The following is a 13,244-nucleotide window of genomic DNA, read 5'->3' on the forward strand; positions in this document are numbered from 1 at the left end:
ATTTGTTAGCAAAACCTGACCTGAACCAACATGAAGCTATTTATGGCTTTTATTTATGGTCCATGCGGGGCATGCCCGTGCAATTTATTTGTTGTTTCCAGGCAGGTACATTCAAGTGGTAGATTATGGGGTTCTGGATCTCTCCACTGGGGGCGAATATCGGGGGCTTTCATTTAAAAGCTGGAAAGTCTGAATTAGTAACAAACCTGGTTGCATGGCCTTGGGCTGAGACTGTGGGCCTGCATCTCCCCGGCCTCCTCTCCTGCCCTTCCCGTTCCTTCTGCCCCAGCACACAGGCCTCCTCCCAACCTCCCACCTTGGCCACTCCCGCTCTCTCGCCCAGCAGACACATCCCCCTTCACAGCTCCTTGGCTCAGGTCCCTGGTCACATCCCCTCTTCAGTGGCGGCCCCCTCCCCTGCCTAAGCTAGCCCCCGACATCAGTTTCCATCCCCTGCTGGGCCTGATTTGTCACCACCTGACACAACAGTACACGTCGTTTTGCCTCTGTGCTAACTGTCTGCTTCTCTCCCTGGGCCCTGAGCGCCAGGAAGGCTTGGATGCTTGCTCACTGCTGTTTCCCCAGCACCCGGGACAGAGCTGATGCACAGGAGGGACTCCGAGAAAGCCACTGAAAAGTAACAATCTAATGTACGGTCTGTGCTATAACGTCACGGCCTTAGGCTCTGAGCAGGCTTTTGGCTGCTGGTCGGCAGACCGTTTCTACCCTACTTGTCCCGGCATTCTGGGGGCCGCCCTTGCCAAGGTACTCAACACACACTGGATGAAGGAAGGAAAGAGCAAAGTATACAGCTCGGATCTGGGGGCTGCGTGTGGGGGCGGCAGGTTTCCGCCACCATCCAAACGGGACTGGGGGAGGGTCTCGCTGTCTGCGGACGGCAGGCAGGAAATCAGAGCCTCTGTGCCAAAGAAATCCCCTCAAATCCCCTCACTTGAGACAATTATCAAACACGGACACAAAGGAGAGAAATAGGCTGCCCGGCACGGGAGTGAGGGTCAGTGGGTGTGGATGGCGCTTCACAATTTTGGGGGGCTGTCAACCAACCAACCACCCACTACTGAGGATCCTCGCCCAGTGGCACACTTACCTTGTAGAAGAAGTGGAGCCCTTGGCTGAAAGAGAAAAGAAACCCAAACCAGTTATTTAACCTAGAAACACACTGTTCTTACATAATTTTTTGCGGGGTGGGGGGTGGGGCAAAAGTTTGCCTCCAGGGAGGTTGTGAGGAATTGTTGAAATCACCTCCTCTGAACCACAGGAATCCGCCATGCCCACTCCAGTGGGGTGGTCTAGTATCTTCCATCAGGAGGACCAGTGGGCTGGGCTTTCCCCCTTTCCCACCTCTGGGGGTTGCCAAGGTCCGATCCCGCAGCAGCCTTTAGCCCAGGAGAGGCCATCTGCCCTGCCTCTGTCTGGCCTCACTTCCACTCACCAGATACCTTATCTGAGACCCTATGGGAGCCTGGGTCCCAGTCAGGGCGCTTCACAGCTGAGGAACAGATTCTAGCAGGGCTAGAGTTGGGAGAGCAGGTGCAAATCCCACGTCTGCCCCCAGCTCACTCGCTGTGTGACCCTGGTTGGTCACTTCCCCTCTCTGAGCTTGGATTTCAGCTCTCCAGCTCACGGAGTTGGGCTGGACATCTATTTATTTTCATGTCACCACTTTCTAAAAAAGGATCTTAGGTGGGAAGAAAGGGTCCATCTGGTTCAGAGATTTTAAGCCTATGATATGGGGCACACCACAGAGAAGCTGCTGGGGTTTGGCCACTATTTGACTCCCATCCCACCGTAAAATTGTAATTAAAAAGCAACCTGCACACCAAATGTGCTCTGCACTGCATTCTACCAGGCTAGAGGCTGCCACAATGCAAGAATTCTCCCTGCCAGGTGAATGCCTGGTGCCTGGGCAGGTAGTGGATTTTTTTAGGTGAGTTGGTACCAGTTGGGAAGGCTGCAGCTCAGCATCCAATGTCTGAATGGAAGCTGATGGGCTGCAAAGTGCTGGAACACGAGCTCTCTCAGGGAGCCCAATCATGGGACACCAATCACCCTCATTTTATACCAGAGAGACTGGGGGGCTGCCTCGGGCCACCCAGCTGGTAAGCAGTAGAGCTGAAATCAGGACATTTCATTGCAAGTATTGATGTAGAGGATGGGCAGACCCCTCCAGGGACCACCGAGGAGAGAAGGGTCATCTCATTAAGGCAGAGATGATGTGCAGAGCGGTCCCAGACAGAGTCCCTTGGACCACGTTTGAATCTTGGCCCCACCGCTTAGCAGCTGAGGCCCTGGGCAAATTTTGTAACTTTTCCATGCCTCAGTTTGCTCCTCTGTAAAAGCGGGTTAGTAAAACCACCACAGATGTCTGTGGTGAGAAAAGTGCGTGGCACGTCAGAAGAACGGAGTGAGTGCTAGTTGTCACTGTCACCAGAGCCTATGTGTGAGAGCTGGGCTCTGCACACAGCTAGACCCGTCACTCAGGGGTTGGGCGGCCTTCGCCAGCGTCTGCAGCTCTCTAAGCCCCGTTCGTCTTCTGGAACACCCGGTTCCTAACACCCAAGCCCACAGTAATGAGTGCGCATGTGCCAGAGCCTGACAAGGTGCCCAGGGATGAGCCTGCTATAGAGGGGCTGGGATTTCACTCATGGCCACCATGAATGCCATCTGATGGGCTGGCCTGTCACCCTCAGTGGGCAGTGGAGCCTGCTTCTCTGCCCTTCCCCTATGATGTGAAGGCTTGGACTTTAGGGAAAAACCACCAGGTAGATCACCTGGCAGAAACTCTTCCAGATTCCAGAGAGGTGGGGCCGGATGCCAGCCCTTCTGGCTAAGGCTTGGCCAGTACTCACAGCTGAGTCCTGCCAGCCAGTTCAGGGGGGAGGGAAGCTTGGGGAGCAGAGGGGAGGGGTACAGACATGTGTGACTGATGAACAACGTGCCCATCTGAGCCCAGCCCAGGGGTCTGGGTGCAGAAATGCAGCTCAGGACAGCGCTTTGCGGTCTGTGGCATATGGTGGGTCACAACCAGCATTTTAAAGAGAATTTAGTATAGAATATGACAGAAAAGAAAATATCAGAGTTCCAATTTTATCTACAGGAGTGTGGTGTGCCTTGAGTGGTGACATGACATGTGTTTCTATAACTCGTAGTCAAATAAGTTTCAGAAACACTGGCTTAAAATTGTCTCCTCCATGAGTGGCAAAGAGAACATATATTTTCTGAGGTCTGAGAATGTTATTTTACTTGTGAGCTTATTTGTGTTTCGTGACTCTCCTCCAAGGGAGGCACAGCTATACCCATTTTACAGATGTGGAAACTGAGGTTCACAGAGGCCAAACTGATTGTTTAGAACATATAACAAGGCTGTGGAACCCTGGTTTGTCTGATTCTGAAGTCAGAAGCCTTGGCAAAGCAACAACTCCACACACAGGCATGCACAAAACGAGGGTATGATGTCCTAGATTTGCGCTTGGACTCTCCTGCTGCGGAGTCCAAGGCTGTGTGCCTTGCCGCCATGACGACAGCTTTCCGGGAAGGCGGCGCCTGTTTCTGGGCTCGTGTACAATACTGACAACAGGAGCTAACGTTTACTGAGCACCCTGCCGTGTGCCAGGCACTCTCGAACATTTTACATGACATCGCCCACTTAGTCTTTCCCAGCAGTCTTGGAGGAGGTGCTCGTATGATCCCACCTCCTCCCGCCCCCCGCCTAGGGGCTGGGCATGTACCTGGATGGGTAAGAGGAAAGCAGGTGTTTGCCGGGGTTCCTGGCAAATACTGTTTCCTTCCTGAGACCCCCTTCGTGCCCCGGCATCTTCCTGCTTCCCAATTTGGTAGGTGTCCCGGGAGGATGTGAGGCCTGGAGCAGTGACGGCTATCTTGCAACCACAAGGTGAGGCTGAGGGAAAAACCCACCCGGGGCGGAGGGGGGACGGGAGGGGATACCATCCACATTCCAGCCTGCCGAAGGTCTCTGTCAGCCTCGACACTGTTACCGCTGGGCTTCTTGTGGAAGCAACTGGACTTCCTCACGGCTTCAGCTACGTTAGCCCAAAGCACGCTCATGGCCTCTCTCTCGGGGAAGGACAGCCAGGGCCCAACTCCTGGGGAGGAAGAGGAGAACGCACGCACCTTTCTTCTGTCGGATTCGGAGGAGGTAGAGGGCTGCGATCAGCAGAGCCACCAGCAAGGCACAAACCACGCCCACCACAATGAAGATACTCCGGCTGTCATTCGCGTCTAGGGACCACAGGGAATAGAGGCTTCACGTATGCAAATTAAAAACAGTGAAACTTAATACCCACCACCCCTTTTCACTGCTAGGTAGGCATCATTAACTGAGGACCTCTGGCCATACGTATTTTGAGCCACACAGGCACGTTCGTGGGTAGGCACACACTTCCCCACGTGGGTCACCCGTGGGCCGTGCAAAAACCATGCCGAGGTGCCAGGAGGGAAAATGTTCGTTGCTGACGGCAATGGAGGAAGCCTGATCTCAGGACATGGGCAGAAATCTCACACCCAAGGAATGGAAACATGTTCCTTTTCACCTGGAATGAACCAGAGTGGCCACCATGGCGGCCCAGGTCTGTCTGAAACTCTGAGTCGCAACTGGCTGTCACACACTGGGAGGGGGGGTGTCAAGGGATGGGGACCAATGGCAGACTTGTGCAGCTGGTTACTGGACTCTACAGAGTTCTCAGGAGTTGTCTACTCATCTGTGCCGGGGACTGGGGCAGAGGAGCTCGGAACCCAGGTCAGTTGTAATGGAGACTGTGTGGGTAGGGCTGGTGCCAGGCACAGGTGGGGGATCCTGCACTAGAGCATTGTGGGTAGTCAGGAGCAGGGCTCTGAGCTGCAGAAACGTGGGTTCATATCAGTGTGGCTGGTCGGGTGACCTTGAGCCAGTCATTCAAACCTCCCTCTACATACTGCCCTCCTCTCGTGTTACTGAGGCCAATAATAATCTCTACCTCATTGGATAGCTCTGATGATTAACCTACTAACTAAACAATCAACCAACTCACTCACTCACTCTCTCATTCTTTTTAAAAGCATTTCCTGAGTGTACTATGTGCCAGGTCCTGAAGCTACAATGCTGAACAAGACAGCCATGGCCCCTGGCAGCTGAGTCTCAGAGCTGAAGGGTCAAGCGCCAACACTGCCATGAGCAAGCGAAGGGGCCCAGAGAGAGGCACTGACTTGTCCAAGGTCACCCAGCACGTCTGTGACAGAGCCAGAGTTGAAATCCACACGTCCTGTCTCCTAGTATAGGCCTCATCCTATGAAAACCAGGCATCAGTGACATCAAAGGGACACCTTGCGGGCCCCAAGGCTCCCAGAGCTCCCCTATTCCTTCCCAGGATGCACTGGGGAAAGAATTGGACTCTATTGTAACCCTCAGCCAGATGCAAGGCAGAGCCATGCTGATGACGAGTGATGGAACGTTCCATAGTGGCACCAAAATGCCAACGAGGAGCTGCTACTCTGAAGAGAGAAGATAGAGATGTCGACAACAGGTTGGGAGGGGCTGAGAAAATCACACCCGACACCTCTCCCTTGAACGGGGGAGTGCCAGGGCTGTCGCCATCTTAACTGGGCATGCACTTTGGCCCAGAAATGCTCTTTGGGAAATCGTACCCCCAAAAGAGCTGCACAAGTAACAGTCTGTGCAAGGTCATTCATCACAGCAGTGATTCTACTTGAGATAAGGTGCAAAGATTCTGAGGCCCCCATCCCAATCCGGGGGCGCAGGCCTGCGAAGGCAGCCAGGGGGACAAAGCCGAGGTGAGAAAGAACAGCAGGAGGGGGTGGCTGGCCTGGGAGGTGACAGTCTCTGTCAGGTGCAGGAACAGGAGGCAGGAAGCTAGGAAGAGGCCAATGTCCCCCCCCACTCCCCCACCCCACGCGTCTCTCTCGAATGCATGCTTCTGTCAAAAGATCTACAAAGATATGTACCAAACTCTTACCGGTGGTCACTGCTAAGGTGTGGGCTTTGGGGGCGGGGCACTCACTGTAAAATTCGACTTTATATCTACAGACCTCTAGATTATTCCATAATAAACAGGAATTACTACTTTTAGTGTTAAAAAAAGGATAAAATTTAAAGTGCCAGGACAGTAGGCATTGAGGCCTCACCCTGGGTTTTATGGGTTTCCTGGTCCTTCTGGTGGGCAGAGGCCATGAGGGTATGGTTTTTGGTGACCACAGGCTGCCCGTCATGCTGCACCTGGCAGGTGAACACCACATCTTCCCTGTGGGCGGATGAGTTCACCGGGAGCCAGCTCGTCCAGTTAAAGGTCCCATCCTTGTTCTCTATGAGGTTCGAGGCCGTCGAGGCCATTTCTGTTCGGGACACGTTTCCGTTCTCCAACCAGGTCAGCTGTAGGCGCTGGGGGTAGAACTTCTTCACTTGGCAAGTGACCTTCACCTGGTCCCCTGCCACGGGTTCCTGGGAAACCTCCAAGGTGGGCGGAACTGAAAGAGCACAGAGCAGAAGCTCTGACCTCATGGAACAGATCGATCACGGGGGAGGGGCTCGAGAACTCAGCTCCCCCCACACAGCAAGGGAATCACCCAGAACAGGGCTAGGCATGCAGCTGGTGCTCAAACACTGAGGGTAGTCTTCGCATATGATTGAAATCCTTAAGCACAGTGCCCAGCACACAGTAGGTGCTCAAGGACTGGTAGCTCCTATTAGGGTAAGAATGAGTGAAATCAAGAATACTCAGCCGGTGGCATGCAGCCGGAATAGAATAATTAGCAAAATAAATGACATCACCAAGCACACGGTGGCGAGGATTACAGCAGGTGCTCAATAATTGGAATTGCTTTGGTAAAGTAAATGACCTACCCAGCACAGTGCTTGGCACATGATAGGTGTTCACCCCCCAGCTGCCATGAAAAACCATCGGAGGGGACCATACATCTAGGTGCAGGGTGACTGGGAGGGTCTGTCAGGAGTCAGACTCCAGGCAATGGAAGGCCTGGGGCAGAGAGTGGGGGGAGGGGCAGGCTCGGAGACTTGGGGGCCAGACCCGGGCTTGGGCTGGGGGTGAGGGGCATCTACCTCGGAGGACCTCAGACAAGTTGGCAGTCCCACGAAGAGGAGGGCCCCCCTGCAGGGTCACGTGGGTCACCTCGCAGATGACTTGGGAGCGAACGTCCCCCGGGGCCAGCACCAGTCTGGTTGTGCTGGAGATGCTGTAGGAAGTGCTGTTTCCCTCCGGGTCCACGGTGGTCTGGAGGGCTGCCAGCTCATTCCCGTTTTTGAACCATCTCAGGGTGATGTTTTTGGGGGAGAAGCCGTGGGACTTGCAGGTGAAGTTGACGGTCTGCTCAGGCAAGGCCCTGGCCGTGGGACCCGACACCACGGGGGGAGAGGGTTTGGCTACAAGAGGAGCATTTATGAACAGTAAGCATGACTGTGGTCATCAGCACTAAGGGTACGTGTGTGACACTGTGGAGAACCTTCCGCCCTTCTGATCGTGTGGGGAGGGCCGTGCCATCTCCTCATCCCACAGAGGAGGACCCGAGGCTCCAGAGCTGAACTCTGAGTCGGGGAGCAGGGCCCAGGTGCAGTTCCAGGCCGGAGTTCAAGTCCCCCTTCTGGTCTCTGCCAGGTGACTTCCCACCGATCTGGGCACAGGAACGACATTTCTGATGGGTCTCACTCTTGGTATCAACCATCCTAGCCGCCTCCCTGCAAACCTCACTGAGTTCAGAGACCCTGTGCAGCAGTCCCTGCAGGGGAAGCAGGGGTGGGGCGGGACCCCCATGGAAGCCGGGACCAGGCTGGCCAGCTCAAGGGAAGGGTGCCACGCCGTGGCACCGCGTGGCTCTTCCTCTGTGACGTGGGACAGCATGCCTTTCTCCTTCCTGGGGTTGCAGGGAGGGGCAAGTAAGGGAATGCAAGCAGTTTTACTTTGAGTAAAACACTGACAATGCTTCTCAGAACCAAACAAACACAGATCTATCTTTATCCCAAACCTAATTCACACCCAGAGCCCTCCGCTCAGGTATTTATGAATTTACTTTAGTTTTCACTCTCTCCACAAATATTCCATAGGGTCTAATCTGTGCCATCCCTGAATCCAAGAGGGAGGGAATGACGGGATGTTTCTCTGAAACTGCGTTCTTCTCTTGGGTCCGTTTTGGGTTGAAAACCAAGATCGCTGAGTGCTGAGAAAGCCCAAGTTGGTTAATTTCTTAATCGTGAATTACTTTCAAGGACAGAGACACGGGACTACAAGCAGGGAGAAGCCGTCCTGCGTCCTGAAAGCACACACACATCAGTGAATCAAAAAGGGAGGGATGCCCTTCACCAATAGAATGGGGTGTCTCCAAATTGTTAATTATTACCCAAAACCTTCCACAACAAACATAGAAAATATTACAAATATTCACATTTGTAAATATTTAACTTGCTTCCTAAAACACATCAAACATATTGAGGTCACGTCAATAAGTGAAGTCATAAAATCACCAGCAGCCTGGATGCCCCTAGAGGGACAAGGTGCTGGGCTCAGTTACCACTCATGGGCAGTGTCTTGGGGACCTGACACTGGGCTGATTCCTCCTCGCCCCTCAGTTCCTTCATCCTTCAGCCAGCCCTGGCCAAGGGTATGCAGTGAATAAAGGGCAGAGCTCCCCCCACCCCACACAAGTCTGATTCATTTTAGCTGCTCTGTTTTTCCTTCCTGCACCTCCGTGTCTGTTTTGGTACAAAGCGGGTCAAAACACCACCTCGGTGACATGTGAGGATGTATGTAATAAAACGCAGAACCTGGCGGGGCACCTGGGTGGCTCAGTTGTTAAGCGTCTGCCTTCGGCTCAGGTCATGATCCCAGGGTCCTGGGATCGAGCCCCGCACCGGGCTCCCTGCTCCGTGGGAAGCCTGCTTCTCCCTCTCCCACTCCCCCTGCTTGTGTTCCTTCTCTCACTGTGTCTCTCTCTGTCAAATAAATACATAAAATCTTAAAAAAAATAAAAAAAAATAAAACGCAGAACCTAGCATACAGTAGGTGCTTAATAAACAACACCGATGATTATTATCATAAGATCTGTTCGTGACTACTTCTGATACTACCTATTTGTCCTTTAGGCCGTAAGAAGGCAAAAACCAAAGCTTAGCGGGAACACAAGAAGAGTCCCAAGGCCTGCCATGCAAAACCCCGAATGAGAAAAGCAGCAGAAACCAGCAAAGTATGATTCTCTCCCTCTTCTTTTAATAATCCCCTCAGGAAATAAGTTTGGCGAACTGGCTTTCAAAACACGAAGGAGATCACAGGCGTATTCCTGCAGATTAGCTATTTACAGAAAGCTGGGAGCATTTCGAAAGAGGGAGGACAGATTTTGGCGGTGACATTTGGGGTGTGTTGAGGCAGGGAGGGCTCTGGGGCTGAGCAGCAAGTCTTTGCGGGGACTCGGGCCCGTGTTCACATGCACGCATGCTGAAAGATGGGAAGGTCCCCTAGCTGTGAAGCTCGGATCTGAGCAGGGTGTCGGCTGCCCCTCCCTGGGCCGGAGGGCAGGGAGCAGCTCGGCCCCAGGCATGCTCCTTGGGAGGGTGTCCTGGCCACTCCATTCGGGCTCATTTCCCAAACAGCTGTCGCAGGCACGGGCTCTCCTGAAACATCCACCCACCACAAATCTCCTCTCCCAGCCCCAGGAGCACAAGGAGGAAAACAATTCAGGGTTTCCTCTGTGACCTCGGGGAACATCCAGCTTAGGGCTCTTCAGCCCGGGCAGAGTGGTTAAAAAATTCACCTGCCCGGGCTCATGTCTGACAAAATAAGTCAGAATATCTAGGGGGGAGCCAGGGGCTGGGGATCTTTTTTTCCCAGGTGATTCTAAATGAGCAGCCCAGATTGCAAGGCACCCAACGTCACCCCCCAAACCCCGCTTACATTCAAGGTCTGGGAGCAAGAGTGACCCGGCCAAGGTCCTGTGGCTCGGGCATATTCTAGCTACACTCCTGGGACACTGACCACGTGCCAGGCCCTGCTGTAGGTGCTTTAAGGCATTCACTCATTCAGTCCCTGCAGCGGCTCTGTGGGGTCAGGTGGTCGCAGACAGACAAGGACACCGGGCCCAACGTGTGGGTGACTTGTCAGAGGTCACAGAGCAGGGGAGGCAGAGCTGGGTGGGAGCCCGGGCAGTGGGGCTTGGCCATGCTCTCGGCCGCTGTGTACGGATGCCCAAGAATCGCCTAACCCCCACATCCGGGGCCTCCTGGATCTCCTCTCCAATCGTCAGCCCCCTGACCAGCAGCCTGATTATTCCCAGGCCACAGATGGGACACGGAGGCCCCTAGGGAAACGGAGAATAGCCCAGGATCGTACAGTTCTGGGAGGAGCACCCAGAGCTCACTGAGGGTCTGTCCCCTCACCCGGCTCTCTGTGGTCTCCTAACATCCTACCGAGGCTGGCGTGATGACCCACTTTCTACAGGTGAGGCAACAGAGCCCAGCAAGGGGAGCCGGGTCACAACCCTGAAGGCACACCTACATTTGGGGCCACCTCCTCTGTGCCGGTGATGCAGAGTGCCTCAGATCCTTCCAGATCTCCAAAAAGGAGTCCATGATATCACCATTTTACAGGTGAGGAGACTGAGGCTGAGGGAAACCAAGGGGCTCCTCCTCACTCCCCACTGTAACCCCGGGGGGGATTTCCTGTGGCCCCTAGCCCTCACATTCACAACAGAGCACCTTCCTTAGCCCAACAGTGACCACCACCTTCCTTGTCCCTCTGACATTCTCCACTGCAAGCACTTATGGGGAGGGGTCCCTCTGGGCACCCAGAGCTGCTGACCCTGTAGCAACTGAGGGAAGATGTGGGGTCCCAACAGCTGAGTCTAGAATATGAACCCTTGCTCACAGGGCTCCAGACACCCACCGGGAAGTGCCTCCCCATCATCCTCAGTGTGCAGAGCCAGAAATGGGGTGCCTGGTGTTGCTGGGATTGCGGGGGCCCCTCTGCTCTAGCCAGGCCACTGCCCCAGGCTGTTCAGTGAAGGAGCAACATCACACAACGGGGAAAGACTCCTGATGTTCTTATGTATGTGGAACCATGGCCTCCAGGAACGGGCTCAACACTTCATCAGATGTTTGCATATCTGTCTCATCTGGGGGTGCAAAGCTAACCCACCTCCCCCAAGGACTCTTCTTTTTAACGCGTATTGTTGAAGAACAGAATACGGTATTTTAAAGGAGAGGGCTATACCATTCTGAACCTCTGGAAAAATGATGAAAAGGAGAAATACTGGCTCCCTGTTCAAAGGGTCAGTGTAACTTAGTTTTATTCAGCACCTACTATGTACCAGGCTCTTCCATGGAAACAGTATCCAAAGCTGGGGCAGGAAGAAACCTGCCAGGAATCAGATGGGTTCTGGAACAATCTCCCCACTCACTGGATACATGAACATGAGCAAGACCCTGTCATCTCGTGACAGGCCCTGAATGTGCACACGGGGGCTGGGCTGGATGGGGTCTTTGCGTGCTGACAGCCCAGGGTTCCAGATCGTGGGCCCCTGGCAGAAAACCCTAAATGATCATCTTTGCGCCAACGGGACAACCCTATTCACCCACATAGGCCCATCTTCCCTGGGTGAGGACATTCTGGATGCCCCAGGTCTGCTCGGAGCCTGCAGCGACTGTGTGAGTCGGTCCCTGAACCAGGCTCCATTGTTTCTGGACAGACCCACAGCAAAGGCCCAATCTCTGGCATCTCTTCCAACCTGGGCTGTCAGAGTAAACAGTGCGTCTGTACCTCTCAGGCATGTCTTTTCTGTGTGATGTTCCTGAAGATGAAATAAAGAAACACGTTCTTCCTTCTCTCTGCCCTGGATGGGTCTGTCCTCATTGGAACAGAAGGGAACGTAAGCTTCATGAGAGAGGAGCCCTTGCCTGTTTTGTTCCCTGCTGCTTCCCTAGCACTCAGCACAGAGCCTGCACACAGCAGGTGCTCCGTAAGTGCTGAGTAAAGAGAAGAGTCACCCACATGGAGGGGGTGCTCTCTGGAGGTAAGAGTGAGGTGGGACCTTCTGACTGGGCAAGTCACTCAGACTATTAGTCCCTCATCCCTGGAACCAGAGGGCTGGTCAGAATAGGAAAAGGTGAGAGTTGTGGAGCCCTCAGACTGGGGTTCTAGATTTTCTCACCATTTATCAGCTGTGGGGCCTCGAGCAAATAGCATGACCTCTCCAGGCCTCAACTTTCCTGATCTGTGGAAGGTGCTGAAGTCAGGAGCACCCACCACAACACCTGATTCTTAGCTGTTACTCAGACAATGGAGGGCATTCTTATTCACTTGTCATAACCAGGAGACAAAGAGGCCCAGGCCATACTCACCGCTCACTATGAGTTGGGTGCCTCGTCCAGACTTAAACTCCACATCAGGGGTCCCTTTCTGGAACTTCACACAGTAGTAGGTTCCGGTGTCTGCTGGGGTGATGTTACTGATGCGGATGGAAAAGTCCGTGGTGTTTCTCTTTGTGGTGTCTGAAACATTCGTCACTCGCGGGTAGTGGCCTCCTCTGAAACTGAAGATTAACTGCCGGGCTGGCCCTGTTCCCCTGAACCACTCAACCGGCCCACTGGGGAGCAGGGTGGTCAGGGTGCAGTGCAGAATGGCTGGCTGTCCGGCTGCGACAGACACTGACGTCTCAGGCTGGATCACCTGCAGCTCCGGCTCACCTGCCACACCTGGAGGGAAAACAAGATCATCCTGACGTGATCCTGGATGTCTCCTCACGTGTGTATCCACTGCTCACTGACTGCGCACTGTGAACGGGACTTGAGCTCGGCACGTTGCATGTACATGGCATGCAGCCCTCACCACGAGCCTGTAATGTGAGACCCCATCACAACTGAGGAAACTGAGGTTCATGACGTGCCAGGGAGCAGGCTGGAGGTCCTGAGTCCTCACCAGGAGAGTCATGTGTGAGCTGAGCTCTGAACTTCCCAGGATGTAAGGGGCATAGTGTTCCTGACAGAGGGCACAGCAGGGCAGGGGCTCAGAGGTGGGGGGCAGCACGGTGTGCGTGGGGCTCTATGGGGAGCTTAGGTTCCTTTGGGCCTGGCCCAGGAAGCAGGCCCTGAGCAGGGAAGCCACACCGAGCAACTGGGACTTGTCCAGGCTGTGGAGTCATGAGGCAGGAGGACTTGGATTTGAGTCCTGGCTCAGGCCTTACTGCTCCATGACTATGGCCATCACTTGGCCAAG

The 13,244-nt window shown here is 54.1% G+C and overlaps 1 protein-coding gene across 5 annotated transcripts in view; it reads right to left on the bottom strand.

The window, feature by feature from the left end:
• Window positions 1-13,244, bottom strand: part of LOC114220659 (tyrosine-protein phosphatase non-receptor type substrate 1-like) — a 42,559-nt gene that overhangs the window by 11,739 nt on the left and 17,576 nt on the right. For all 5 annotated transcript variants that reach the window (XR_003611606.2, XM_028118638.2, XM_028118635.2 and 2 more), the window contains exons 3-7: window positions 12,371-12,724; window positions 7,091-7,411; window positions 6,160-6,498; window positions 4,153-4,260; window positions 1,109-1,133 (exon numbers count right to left, since the gene is read on the bottom strand). Coding sequence is in view for 4 of the 5 variants with exons in the window: in XM_028118638.2 (XP_027974439.2) it covers window positions 1,109-1,133; window positions 4,153-4,260; window positions 6,160-6,498; window positions 7,091-7,411; window positions 12,371-12,724 (1,147 nt within the window). In the remaining variant the exon portion in view is untranslated. The remainder of the gene's footprint in view (window positions 1-1,108; window positions 1,134-4,152; window positions 4,261-6,159; window positions 6,499-7,090; window positions 7,412-12,370; window positions 12,725-13,244) is intronic.

This window comes from Eumetopias jubatus, unplaced genomic scaffold (assembly GCF_037043125.1).
Source record: "Eumetopias jubatus isolate StellerSeaLion01/CBP00866 unplaced genomic scaffold, mEumJub1_p1.0 scaffold_9, whole genome shotgun sequence".
NCBI lineage: Eukaryota > Metazoa > Chordata > Mammalia > Carnivora > Otariidae > Eumetopias > Eumetopias jubatus.